Source organism: Larimichthys crocea, chromosome XIII (assembly GCF_000972845.2).
Source record: "Larimichthys crocea isolate SSNF chromosome XIII, L_crocea_2.0, whole genome shotgun sequence".
In the NCBI taxonomy this organism is placed as follows: Eukaryota; Metazoa; Chordata; class Actinopteri; family Sciaenidae; genus Larimichthys; species Larimichthys crocea.
The window spans coordinates 311639-326101 of NC_040023.1; the positions used below are offsets into that span (position 1 = coordinate 311639).

At 40.8% G+C, this 14463-nt stretch overlaps 1 protein-coding gene across 6 annotated transcripts in view; it reads right to left on the reverse strand.

The window, feature by feature from the left end:
- The window catches only part of akap9 (A kinase (PRKA) anchor protein 9), a 59482-nt gene that overhangs the window by 36354 nt on the left and 8665 nt on the right, over positions 1 to 14463 (reverse strand). For 5 of the 6 annotated variants that reach the window (XM_019254806.2, XM_019254808.2, XM_019254804.2 and 2 more), the window contains exons 2-9: positions 12731 to 13003; positions 8659 to 8703; positions 8058 to 8120; positions 6610 to 6759; positions 6186 to 6341; positions 5841 to 6038; positions 2841 to 5729; positions 1364 to 1444 (exon numbers count right to left, since the gene is read on the reverse strand). In XM_019254806.2, the coding sequence (XP_019110351.2) occupies positions 1364 to 1444; positions 2841 to 5729; positions 5841 to 6038; positions 6186 to 6341; positions 6610 to 6759; positions 8058 to 8120; positions 8659 to 8703; positions 12731 to 13003 (3855 nt within the window). The remainder of the gene's footprint in view (positions 1 to 1363; positions 1445 to 2840; positions 5730 to 5840; positions 6039 to 6185; positions 6342 to 6609; positions 6760 to 8057; positions 8121 to 8658; positions 8704 to 12730; positions 13004 to 14463) is intronic. The other variant, XM_019254807.2, reaches the window with a different exon arrangement.

Here is a 14463-nt window from a genome sequence, read left to right on the forward strand (position 1 = left end):
AGTGTTTCCAAAATCTCTTCAACAAGATAACACGAAATGGTACTGATCTAAAACAGCAGACAGAGAACACTTATAATTGATCAGAAATTAAATTATGCAGTACGATACATCCATCTGCTAATCAGAGGAGATAAATGATTAAATAACATATTTCCACCAATCCTATTTTCCTGACAGAAGTAGCACTAGCCATCTGTGTTCAGGATGAGGGATCTGCTATTATCACTTCTGTAAGAGAAGAACAAAAGGCAAACAGTGAGGCCTCTTTCTCCAATTATGCATTATGCATTAGCACAAATTCGTTCAGGTTACACAATTATGAAATTGTGATTCGGTTACCTTTGATGTCAGATGTGTGCACTCTACATTTGAATTAGGCTATATTTAAAACGCTTTGTTATGATACAATCACCTGGTCCGCACTACATCCGTCACTGTGCTGCAGAGAGTCCTTTCAAACCTGTAAGCGCTCAGATAGAGCTACTTAAAAACATGCAAACAAGAGACGGGCGGTGCTTAAAAAACAGCCGGCAGCTGTGTTATGATGTGCCTCTGCTACACAGACACACACACAGACACCCAAACAATAAGAGAATTACCTCTATGATGAAAATTACAGAGAAAATAACCTCTATTCAAGAGGAAATTACAAAAAACTATAAGACTCGTGCTATACAATTTGAATATTTGTTGCTAGAACTACTCGAAGAAACAGATTTGTTTTGAAGAGGCACAGACAAGTGATTTTAGAGAACTTGTGGAATTCAGAAAAAAAACTATAATTTTCTCTTTCCTCCTCAAATCGTACAAGTCATGTAAACTACAAATAGTCTGCTTTTGTCTACAGCAGAAAATATAGACACTGTATGACACCAGAAAAAAATAAAACAATAAAATAAACTTAAAGCACATTACTGGGATTTGGTTTGAGTTTGAGTGGTTTGGTTTTTTTTAGTTCAATAGTTGCTAGAAATTCTCAGTCACTCACTCTCACTGCCTCAGGGCTCTGTGGAGAATCATCCTCTGTTGCACCCGACTGTGTGCAATCATCATCGACCACTTTGCTTTAAAAACATGTTTCCTATTCCCTCTTTCCTAACTCCTAAAATTGTTTTGTCTGCTGATTTCTGGCTGCAGGACTTTAAAGCTCCACAGTTAAGTCAGTGAAATATGTCAACAAACTTTTATCTTATATTCATATTCATCAGGCTGAAAGGTAGAGTATGTGCAGTTTTTATTAAGAAAGGAAGAAGAGGACTTTTATTTCAGGTGTACGAGCACCTGTTTATTGACCTTTACACCTCACTGCATCATACTGAGACTAAAAACCAAAAGGCAGGATGTGAGTTTAAGTGACATTTACATGTTCAGTAGTCTCTCCCTCTTCTTCTGCTCGTGGACACACGGCAGCCTCTGTGTGGTGACCTGTTCCATGTCTGCTTACCTAAATCAGCAAGCAGAAGAAAAACATTGTACTTTTCTCAAAAGAACTGTTTAACATACTACCCTCATTAAAAAAAATGCAGACAGATGTGACGATTGATGGACAGGAAGACAAAATGCACCATCACATCCTGAGAGGGAGCAGAGGGTAAATGTACGGTAAGCGCAGAAATTATCTTATCATTCAAACGAGCCTCTATAATTTCCAACAAAAGGACTCATCATCATCTAATTTGGCTTCATTTAAATTTGGCTTCACCCATGTGGAGTAGTTTGTTAAAGTCTTGTAACAGCTTCATGGGAAGTTGGTAATCGTGTGTCGTCTGTACACAGAACCTAATTTAAAAAACATCTGCTTTAAGTCATGCCGATAATTGTATGAACGGACGGAATGAAAGGACCTTAAACATTAAAAATAAATACTATATAATATAATTTATTCATGCCATTAGTTACCAACTATTTTCCATAGATTTTCGTTTTTTGTTGAAATAATTTTTTTATTCTGGGCGATGTGTAGTGTTCCAACCCAGGAGGTGACATAAACATTATGAAACACAAAGATGAAATGGCAGACAGAGACTGCACACTAGCTTTTTGCCTGGTGTAATTGAGACACAGCTTGAAGTGACACAGACACAGAAGTGACTGGGTTAAAATGGCTTCTCACCTCAAACCCTTCACTCCCTGCAGGATGGAAAGAAACTAGAATGTACACGTTTCTACACAACGGCAACAATTCAAAGTTGTCAGAAGACTGTGGATGATTGTTTGCCTTTTTTTCCCTTCTTGTTGTCGTGTTCAGCTCTTTTCAACGGGAAATTCAGTTTGAGGAAAGCAGATTATAAATATTGTATATTGCCCCCTATAAGAAGAAATGAGCAGAATACAGATGCAGTCCTGACACTTCAGTGTTATGTACAGGCTGTGTCTTTTCTCTTTTGGCATTATTCTTCCTCGCTTACAAACATAAAAACATATGGCTGTGTTTTGATCACAACAGTCAGACTGTGCTGCTCAATTCTACCTTTGGGAGAAAGCCTGCAGGCACCCAAGCAATTTGCAATCATGACCGTTAGTCACAAGAGAGAAAACATGTCAGTGTTGAAATGCCTCAGTCAGACTCAATGTTAAAGCTTGATCTGGCTATGAACGCCATCCACACAGTTATGATGAATAACAATATCAATCACAGCAATAATTGTGAACATGAAATGTTAAAAGAATGCAATTACGCTTTCTTTTGTCGTGCACTTTCTTTTTTTTTCTTTTTGAAAAGCCTTTTAATCACTCACTCAAACATGTAATTTAATCAGACTTAAAAAGGGCAGCAGAGAAAAAGGCAGCAGGGTCTTTTTTTCTGAAGAGTGGTGCAGTAGATGCATGTGAGTACTTACCCGTTTGTTGATGTAGTCCCTGTCTCCGTCTCCCTGGTACCCGTCAGTGGAGTCCTCCTTACCGGCCCTCTCTTGTGAACATGACATAACCTGGCTCTCCATCTGAGGCTGCATCTCCGGCTCTGCAGCACTTGTAGCTCTCTCTTCTTTCACTGCTGCCTCCTCTTCCTCCTCTTCCTCCTCCCTTTGTCGTTCCTCTCTGCAGTCTGAAAGAGCGGTGCCCACTTTGCGCTCCTGCTTCGACCTATTCCGTCTCTTGCGCCTGCTTGACCCTGAGGCTGTGGAGGATCGTCCTTCAACTGGTCCCTCCTCAGAGGTCTGGGCTGCCGGTGCTGGGGAGGGAGTCTGTGAAATCCTCTGGAGTTCCAGAGTCTCCCGGATGCTGTTTCTCTCTGATTCGGCTGCCTGCAAGAGGGACTGAAGAGCCGTTATCTCCTCTTGCAAAGACTGAATCTGAAGTTGCTGATCCTCAAAAGAACAAACTGGTTCAACAGCTTGCTCTTCATGCTGGAGCTTTCTCTCGGCACCCTGCCCCCTCGCCTGCTCTCTGATAATCTCTTGATGCTCTTCTAGTTCTTTCCCCAGGCTTTCATTGCGGGCGATGACCTTCGCATTTTCTTGTCTAATTTTCATCAGCTCTTCTTCCAGCTGCCCCACTTTGCTCTCTGTGAACATCAGTTGCTCTGTAACTTCGGAAAGCCTCCCAGCCAGGCTTTCCTTCTCACTCAAAGTAACATTAAGCTTCTCCATTAGCTCAGTAGTATCTTTTTCTATCACAGTTTTTTCAGACCCGTCTGTCTTTCTGTCCTCCATTTTGATATCTTTGCTGCTCTCCTGCAGCTCTCGAATCTGCGACTGAAGGCTGGCAATTTTTGCCTCAAACTCAAGTGTCTCCTTCAGTGTACTCTCTTCTAACTCTGTCTTTGCCTCAATAAGGCATGTGTACTCCTCCTTCAGCTCCTGATAGTTTACCTCAAAATTCTTTTCAGCAAAAGAGAAAGTAGTCCTCTGCGTTTCAATTTTCTCACTGAGCTCAACTACTTGTTGCTGCATTTGATTGTTCTCAGCAGCGAGTGTCTCAGTTTTCATCGTCTGTGAGTCCAGCTCTTCTTTCAAAGTGTTATTAGACTCTATCAACATCTCCACTTCCAATTCCTGCTCTTTCCTTTTGTTCTCCCAACATTGTTCGTTCTCTTTTGACTGCTTTTCAAGCACCTCTGTTTTTTCCAATAATGTCTGAATTTCATTTTCCATTCGAGCTCGATCTTCTCCTCCCTTCCTCAGCACCTCGAGCTCAACCTGAAGCTCTTGAAGCTGCTGGACAAGCTCGTCTGCTTTGGAGCTGTGCACGGCGAGCTTTAGATCTTCTTCTAGTCCAAGAATTTGGTGCAAAAGCTCATCTCGCTCTGTGACAAAACGTGCCTTCTCTCCTTGTAACAAATGCAGTTTTTCCTCATAACCGATCCGCAGCTCATCCAGCGCTCTCTCGTGTTTGACAGCGGCTTCATTGAGAAGGTTTTCTGTGTTCAGGAAGCTCTCCCTCTGCAACTCTTCCCTCAGACTGGTGAGCTCTTCCTCATGGCTGAACAGAAGCTGAGTCCTCAGTCGTTCCAGCTCTGCTTCCTGTGACTCTGCCATGCGGTCAAGCACAGCGTCTTTCTCCCGCTCCAGCATCTCCAACTTGATCTTGTAGTTGGTTATCTCTGAATCGTGTCTTGCTTCGACCTCTTCTGCCACTTCCTGGGCTGCAGCGAGCTCACTCTTCAGATTGTCAATGGTCTCCTGGAGGCGTTGCAGTTCACCTTGTTGGCTTTCCTGAGAGATAAGACTGTGGGAGACCTGCTCCACCTTCTCTTTAGCAGAACAGAGTTCTCGGAGAAGATCTTCAACCTTGGCCTGCAGGCTGAACTTCTCTTGGGCGACTTGGCTAAGCTCATGCCGAGCTTGATCGTGCATTGCTTGGGATTGCTCTAATGTTTCTTGAAGTTCCCTAATGTTAGCGTTGAGAGTGTCCACCTCGACAGTGCTGACAGCGGAGCTTTGAGACAGTTGCTGTTCTTGTAGAAGCTCGAGCTCAGCGCGATGTTGCGCCGTCATTTGCTCCACTCTCGCCGCATGCTGCAAATTAAGTTCGTGCTTCATTTGAACTATTTGCTGACCATACATCTCATCTAGCTCTGCCCTGAGTACGTCAAGCTTCCTCGTAGTCTCTTCCTGCATTTTTTGGACGGTGTCACTCTCAGACAGGCTGCCCTGGTGATAACGCTTCTGCAGGTCCTCTACCGTGCCCATGAGCTGCATAATTTCATTAGATGACATTCGCTCTTTCTGTCTGGATGTTGCAAGTTCACCCTTACAGCTTTCTAACTCAGTTCGCTCTTTCTCTAATTCTAATTTACAACTCTCTACTTCGCTTTTACAGCTTTCCAAGTCAGACTTAGTGCTTAATAACTCATCTACGCATTTTTCAAGCTCTGATACTTTTGCGGCTATTTGCTCCTGGAGGTCACACTGGTTTTTCACAGAGGACTCCAGCTCATCTTTGAGCTGCGTGAGAGAGCAGTCACGTTCTGAAATAATTCTCTCTTTCTCGGCTATAATCAAGTCTTTCTCATTTGACTCGTGCATAATATTTTCATCTGTAGTCCTTCCCACATGGACAAGTTCCTCTCTGAGCCGGGTCAGCGACAGCTCGTGTTCTGTGATTATTGCAGTTTTCTCTGAAATGAACAGATCTTTCTCTTTCAGTGTTTGTGCAAAAGATTCCTCCGCTGTTCTTAACTCCGTCAGCAAAAGCTCCCGACTCAAAATAACTTTCTCTTGTTCAGCAATGAGCAGGTCCTTTTCATTTATCCTTTGTGTGAAAGATTCTTCTGATCTTTTCCCCAACTACAGAGGAAACCAGTTATTAGAGATACAGGGGCATCACTGAGAACATACGTACATTCAACAGAATATGTGTAAAAGATATCTGCAGGATCATACTAGGCAAGGTCTCACCATCTCCATGTCACTGAGCTTGTGCTGAAGCTGGCTGATGTGCCCCAACTGCTCACTGCTCATCTCCTGGTGCTTCTTCACCTCGACGTTCATCTCCTCCAGCTGCTGTTGGTACTGCATGAGCTGCTGCCTGGCTTGAAGGAGATCAGCTGCTGTGCTGCTGTGGCTGGTGTTTCTTAGCGTCTCACCCGCCTGCAGCTGTGATTTTTCCATAAACAAATTAATTTCTAATTGAATGTGTGTAGCAGGACAATTTAATAACAAGGTAATAACATGTACAGGCTAGATAGTGTAGGATAGAACAGCTAATACTGTATAGTAATGTTTTAGATGTAACATTCCCACCTGCTGGAACTGAATATGTAGTTTTTGGCTTTGCTCCGTCAGCTCCAGGAATTCTTTCATGATCTCATCTTTCTCTTCGCGAGCCTGCTGAAGGTTAGCTGTGAGCTGGGTGATGATGCCATCTCGCTGCTTCAGAGCAGCCTCAAAGTCCTGCAGCTATGAAAGTAAAGTGCATATATGCAATAGTGAGACACAACAAAGAAAGGAGAGGAGAGAGAAAGAGCTTTAACACAGCAGTAAAAGAGAGAAGGATGAACGTTGGCGTTATGAAGAAGGAAGAATGTGCTGTGCTAAGGCGATAAAATCTTCCCCCATCTCAAAATTCTTGCCTCACACTAGTTAAATGAGTGTTAATTTAGACTCTTAATCTTAATGGACAGGGGCTAAAACAGTATGAGGTATAATAAAGTAATAAAACATTTACCTGCTGTACTCCCTCCGTGCCGAAGGCAGCCCTGATTTCTCCGAGCTCCCGACTCAGCTCCTCCACTGCCTGGGTCTTGGCGGCTAATGCATCCTCCATGTCCTGCATGGTACCTCCCTTTGTCACCTGTTGCAGGGGCTCCACCTCCTCCTGAGTCACGAAAATAAATGGTTGTGTAGCATTTGCAGGGTTTTTGGAAAAAACGTTAAGATGAGGTTTCGAGAATGAATTTAGCACTTAAACACTACCCAAGGAGTGACAGCAGTTAGTTACAAGTGCCAGGAGCCACATAAAGGAGGAGTGTAGTGAATTTGTTGATGTTACTCCATATTTGTGGCCAAACCAAGCTTTACAGATACAATGCAAAGCTGAAGCCCAAATCAGTTTAGGAACAGCCTGTCTATGTTAGTTCTACAGTCCTGAAAGGTTTGAATTCAGATAAATGCCTGAAAATTCTTAATACAATCAGAGAAAAACAAGAAAGTTAGGACAAAAAACAACAACAACTGCTACAGTAAAAAAAATTCTTTCCCAGTTTTCTTGAAGTTTGCAGATTGCTGACAATAAATTGCATCTGATTTTGTAGGTTCTCAAAGATATTAAAAAGAAAAGAGAAGAGCAAAATGATGCCAACATTTGATATTTCTTTCTAGCAAGATATTTATAAACATAATCTTCGTTGTGAAAGAAATAATATCCATTGGGCTGTAACCTCAGTATGGGTAAAGCTTTGTTCTAGATTAAACATTGTTCAAATATTGTTGGAATTTTGTCTCCTTTAGATTCCCTTTAATTACAATTACAAGCTGAAAACAACTCAATCTGCAGAATTCAAGAAAACTAAAAAGGCGACAGATCTGCTGTCATATCACTGTTATTACACTTTCTCTTGAAAAGATGGTGACGTTTTCAGTGTTGTTGAAAGCTGTTAATTTGTGAAATAATTACTAGGTTTCATCGCACACAAAGGAGTAAAAACTATGTTGTGAAGTTTTTAAGTAAATTTTGAAATATGTGAAGGTGTGGTAGCATTAATATATATCTCAACATCTCACTGTCATTGGCACTGCAGCCGACATGTCACCTTAAGCATTTCTGGCTCTGTCTTTCACAACTGCATTGATCAGCACCCCTCAGGTTTCTGTCCCCTCTGTTCAAATATCACCTCAGTGAACGTGAAGACAGGAGCTCACTGTGTCCTCTCTCCTCCAAGTTTCCACAGATAATTTACACCCCTAAAATGTCAAAAAGTCTTGTCTTTTTCATCACAGAAAATACCCAACATGTATTTAGATATATAGTCAGTGCAGCATAAAACAGGCTTGGTTAGTGGGTTAAAGGAAATCTTGCAGTGGACTAAGGTATAAGCAAACAGTGTAAGAGTCACATCCAGCAGCCAGTAGGTTTGCTAGCAGAGCAAAGGGAACTGCTTGATTGGATTACTGTACCCAGATAAAATCCTTCGTGGACATCATTAGGCACTCTGTCATCTCATCATGGCACCCATTTACCTGTTAATTCACAACGCTGTCAGTGAAACACTAAGATTTGGGAATAGTGACGGAAAAGCCTGCATGAATTTCAGAAGTAATCATTGGCCACGTTAGTGCTGCTGAGGTCTGCTGATTTATTTTCTCCAACGACTTACTGATTTTTCTGATTTTACCAGCATGTAATCTTGTTATCACAATTTCTGTAGTCTGACTCAGGGGATGTGTAATGGTTGACAGCAGTGATCTGCTTCCTTCTGCTCTTCTTTCCAGTCTCTGGTACCATTTCCAATAAAAACAATAAAAGCATGCAGCCAACCCGGCTTATGAGCTACATGGAAACGACAGAAAGCTAATGGAATTGTGCATGACATTAAATTAGCCAGATCTTCCTCAACAACATCCTCATTGAACTTCTCCCAAACCTGGAGGTAAGATTCAGCAGCAGGCTTCAATGTGAACTTGCCATTGGGAAAACATTTGGAGTTACCATTTTATCAAAATTAAAAAGGAAAAGGAAGTTTGTGTGATGAGGTGATGACACATATTTTCAACTCACCTCCGAGGAGCAATCTTCAGCAGTCGTGGACACTTCACTCTCCGGCTGCAATAGAGAAGATTAAATAGTTTAATCAACACTGCATTTTAAAAGAGATTTCAGAATAACACAAGACACATTATCAAGTTAATAACACAATAAGACAGCCACAATATCACAATAAATGACATAAATGTGTGATTACATTTGAACATCTAACTCATGTAAACAGTTTAATCTGCGTGGTATTTTATTGTGAAATGAAAAGAGGGTGCTAGCATTATCAAAACAGCCATTACAGTCGCAGAAGTCTTCTGAACTGTAATCTAATTTAAAATACACACAATGAAATGTTCAATCATAACAATTTGCAACAATGTCTGACATATGTCCTATTTCAGCAGGCACTCGGCATTCAAATATGGGCCTAACCTACTTCTGCCACATTGTGCCTTTCTCACTCCCGCGGAGTAATGATGGCCATTACTGAAGTCTATTTTCAGGTTAATTCCTGGGTCATAAATTGAAACTGTATGGAGCTTAGAACGAGAGAGAAATGACAGGTTTGGCTTTCACCAATTGTAGAACCTGATCACCTCAAACTGCAACATGCAAAAAGAAGAATATCGGCGATGTGGCATGTGAACATTTTATCACAACCTCATTGATAAGGAAGCTTGATGCGAAGTTTAATTGTGACTGCTGACGCCTAAGAGGCATCAATGAGTCAACGCACTCATATTTGCAATTACAATGTCTTTCAGATGCCGGTGAAAAACCTGAGAATGGAAAACTTTGACGCTGTTGTGTTTCCACAGCAACCCCATTTCCTGCTCAGAGAAAGCAGCAACACTACAAGATCTAAGAAGTGAACCAAACCCCATGACCTATCAGTCTGAGAGAATAAAGCATTTAAATTGTTAAATAATACACCCACAATAATCAAACACACTACGCTGCACAGCTCAGTCTCTTAACATTCACGAGTTTCATTTAGTGATACATAACAGCTCCCATCTATGCAGCAGAAAACAGCACATCCCACAGCCTTTTGCAACAGAGAGGATGTGAATCACTCCCATGGTAAAAAAAAAAAAAACTTGCCATGCGACAAAAACATTCATACATTCAATCAACCTTAAGGTCTGCTAAAAAGTGGTGCAAGGCCAGCGGAATTGATCACGGAGGCCGACGCATCTCAACCTGTTTAAAGGCAATTGTCTGTTTCCATAGCAACTGGTAGTTTTGTGGGCAAGTACGGCATCAACCGTACAGTGGGTTCATGGAAAGAGTGGCTGCACAGCGCAGATAAAAGAGACTGACAGGGTTTGAACGACTAAAGAAAAAAAAACATGCAAGAGCCTTCGGGTCTGCATATTTATTATTTTTTTGCTGTTTTAGATGATTGAAGCTGATTTGCTACAGAATAATGCAGCTGAATATTTATTTATCAGTGTCATGATTGAGACGAGTGAATGTTCAGGCTCCAACTTTTCCATTTATCCTAAAATATAGGATGCAGAGGTTTGAAGTTCATGTATGTAAAGCACACAGCTCAAACATCAGTTATCGAAAAGACATTAAACCGACTGAATTTACACTTTTTTAAAATGCATTTGTGCATAGGAAATAAATTCATACAGCATGGATTTTATCGTCCATGTGTTGTTGTCCTTTCAGATAGCATTCTTGATTATGGCGTCTGTCAGTGATGTATTATGCAAAGGAAGAACTAAGCGGCTGAGAGTTCAACAAAATCCCCAGCACATTCAAACCTTTTAGAAGTCTGTGATTTAAAAAAAATGCTCAAGAATAAGAAAGAGGTTATCCTCAGCTGAATAAATAATAATAATGACCATGAAAGCAGCTCTGCACCAACATTTCATAATGTTGTATAAGTATCCCTGCTAGATTCTTGTTATGCAGCATATTACATGACTCTTCTATTCAAAGCGATTTATAGGAAAGGGAAATGGCCTTTTTTAAGCTTTATTTTGATAGAGACAGTTGAAGAGTGACACGAAATGTGGGGAGAGAGAAATGGGGAATGACATGCGGGAAAGAGCCACAGGTTGGATTCGAACCCTGGGCTTCCGCAGCAAGGACTGAGCCTTTACACATGAGGTGGCTACTCTATCAACTGAGCTAAACGCCGCCTCAGAGGGGATAGATTTAGCATGTCCAGAGAGTATCTCCTCTCCAAGCACTACCAACAACTGAAGAGCTGGAGGTCTTCAGGAGTTTTTTTTAAAAGTAGAGAGAAACGCCTCTGATCTGGTAAGAACTGGTAGCGTGTTCCACCAACGGGGAACAACAGATGAGAAGAGCCTGGATTGCATTGAGTGCACGGGTGGCAGAGTCAGGCGCCATTCATTGGAGGAATGCAACGGTCATGAGATAATATATGCCTGTATAAGATCCTTCAAGTTGGTGGGTGCAGTACCAGAGACTACTTTGTAGTCAGCATTAGGGATTTGAATTTAATGCGGGCTGCTGCGTGTAGCCAGTGGAGCTCAATGAGCAGCGGGGTAACGTGCTCTTTTGGGTTGATTGAAGAGCAGGCGCGCTGCCACATTCTGGATCACCTGAAAGGGTTTGACTGTACAGGCTGGCCGCCCTGCCAGGAGGGCGTTACAGTAATTGAGTCGTGACCACAGCCTGTATCAGTTGGGTAGCATGTTGTAAACTGGCACAACCGGGCAACATGATCAGAGAATATATCTGTTTATAGGATTAACATGAGGAGGAAGAATTGACATTAAAAGATTTCTTTATCTTTTTTTCAAAGTGATAGCATGAAGTCTGTTGCCACTTCCAAGCTGAATGTCTCACAAAAATCTGAACTTTACTCTGGGATACAAAGTCTAAGTCTGAGTAATTCCATGTGTATTTTGGTCTAATTGTGACAGTCCGTCATTTCCTCTAATTCTCCTGTTGAAAAATCATTAATTGATTAAATAATTTCAGTAGCAATTATAAAGAAAATAAGCTTTTCTTTGAAAGAACAGCTCCTTTTAAAACCAAATTATTCATTTACAATTGGAAACATTATTCTTCATGTATGATGTGTACGCTTGTTTACTCATTCATACATTTCCTTACAATCAGGTGTAAAGATCTCAGTAATTGGATTTACAATTTGGTGACTCATGAATGAAATATAAACAAGGCTGGGATTCTCCAGCAGTACTTGAACTCCTTTCATTTAATACATTTTAAAATTCTGAAGGAAATAACGTGACAAATACATTTTATTTGTTCTTTCCTGTTGAGAATTCGACGGCACTGCTCTGTGCTCCCTGTGGGACTGGTTGTCATGACAGCTACATTGGGTTCATTAAGCTCGAGGAGACAACAGAAACTAAATTCTGGAGAGGACAGTGATCGTTCTCACCCAGATCTACCACTATGAGTACTACTCGTATAATCTCTTGTGCAGTAAGTACATTAATAATCAAAGTCATAAAATGAAACCTATATATTCAAAAGACTTTTCAGGTGCCAGAGGTGCGGACAGGTGGGACATTAATAAAATCACACTCTTTTCTGAAGAATGCTGGGATCTAAAATGCATCAAACATGTTAGAAAATAACCTTCAATGGCTTCAATTACTGACACATTCATGAATAAACATTATATGTTTAGTGCAATTTTGTGTGACACAAAGCTTTTTCAAAGCCAGTGAAACTAAACAGGGGAAGATTCTCCAGAGATGAATGAACAGGGGTATCATCAAACATTTTGTATTGAATAATTCATTCCATCTTCTTAAATGTGAACATTTGCTGGTCTTCTTTGTCTTATCTTATAGTAAACTGAACATCTCTGGGTTTTGGACTAGTGGAAAGGGGAAAACACGCATTCTAAATATGTCAACTTGGGCTTAATGACATTTTCATTAACATTTCTCAGGTTAGTAGCTAGGTAGTATGAAGTAATTTATAAAAATAAAAAAAAACACATCTTTTTTTTTTCTCTGACATGATTTTTACTGAACAGAACCTCTACAGACTGAGCTACTGCAACAAATGTAGACTTAGAGAATAATCACTACTGTTAAATAAACGGTTATGAGTAGGTTTTATTGTTTACCTCTATGGTGTAGGTCTGGTCATGTTTGACAGTCTCTCCACTCCGCAGTGTCCTGGCGAAGGTAAACTCCGTGGTGGGTGGGTCTTTATTTTCTTCTTGTGAGCCATCTCGTCCTTCACCTGAGCCCTCTTCTCCTTCAACAGGCTGATCCGACTCGACCTCCACCCTTCCCTGCGTGTCCCCCTCAGAGTCCTCCGGTGACTTCTTTTTCTTCTTCTTTTTCTGTTTCTTTTGGGAGTCCGCGTGAGCTTTTCTCTGGCGGTACTCAGCCAACTGGAGAGAAGAGGGAAACAGGTAGGTGTTCACTATTACACTTTCTGCATGAGTGCTGGTTCTTAGATTAAAACAAATGAAACATGAACAAACACAACAAAAATCCTTTTTAGATGTTAATCCAGTCTACACTTTGGCTTGTAGCTTCCATTCAGATCTTTGCTTATCCGACTCTAATACGTAGACTTACAAACAACCAGCTTTAGGCTAATTCACGACTTGATTAGCTTTGCACACACTTTATACTTCTAACAAAGAAATAATAATAATTAAAAAAAAACATATGAACCTACTCTAAATCGACACAGTTTGGCGAAACTCAGGCGAAACATTGTGTGCCTACAAAAAGGTGTCCCCTCTCCAAGCGAGTCCTCCCTCCCTGTGACCTGACACATGCCACTTGCAGTGCCAGGTGCTAATCCCGACTAAAAGGATTACATTTTTAAACTATGCCAACCATCAGCCCAAACAGCCAATAACATGTGCGATCTTCACCATTTTCTTCTGCACCAAAACATTATGTTCATGTTCAAGAATCAATCTTCACTTCATATCAATTTAATAAGACAGAATGCTCACACCAATTTATATTAGATATTTGGGATTGATCTCAAGTCTTTCCCAATTTTCCCACCAGCATCATGCTGATTGACCTGTCTAAATCACTTTCATCAATTGTCTCTCTGAAGAGAAATTAAAAGTTGCCGGTCATTCAAAGAAATCCATAAATCACTGAAATTATTGCTGCAACAAAACTCTTACCAACAGTCCAAAACCTGAAGATATTCAGTATCACAGAAGACAGATAAACCCCTTTAGAAAAGTCACATTTAAGCCTGAGAATTTGCGTTTTATGCTGTCAGTCAACTAATCGATTAATCATCGCAACTCTTCTTCAAATTCTTTTGCTTTATTTTTTCAAAACACAAAAAATAATTTTTCTTCTTTGAGCTTAAAATGGGGCGTACCAGTAGTTTACCTTGGGCGTGTACCATGTATGAAGGCTGAGTCTTTACAGTTTAAATCCAACCTGGGCCTGTTGCTGCTATCGTCCCCCTTTTTTCTCTTCCCTGCCTTTCCTGACTCTCTGCAACTGTCACTATCTAAATAAAGCAGAAGTGTCAAAAAATAAATAAATACTTCAATGATTCTGATCGGCTGTCAGCACTGTTCTTAGTTTTAGGCTTTCATTATTTGTTCGATGTGACACCTCTTTTTATTTTGATGATTAAAAAAAACTTGTAGAACTAACAGCGCTAACTCGTAGTATGCATACTAAACAGTAGTATATCACTTTCAACAACTCGTCCTCTGTCACACATTAACGCTCCTTCTCCCTCTCTTACGTTCACACATACAAACCAGCGTTGTACGATAAAGCAGCAGGGGTGTTTTACATTAATCATTATCAGGGAAATGATGATCTAATTACACAGTGCGGACACTTGGTTCTAGTGGTA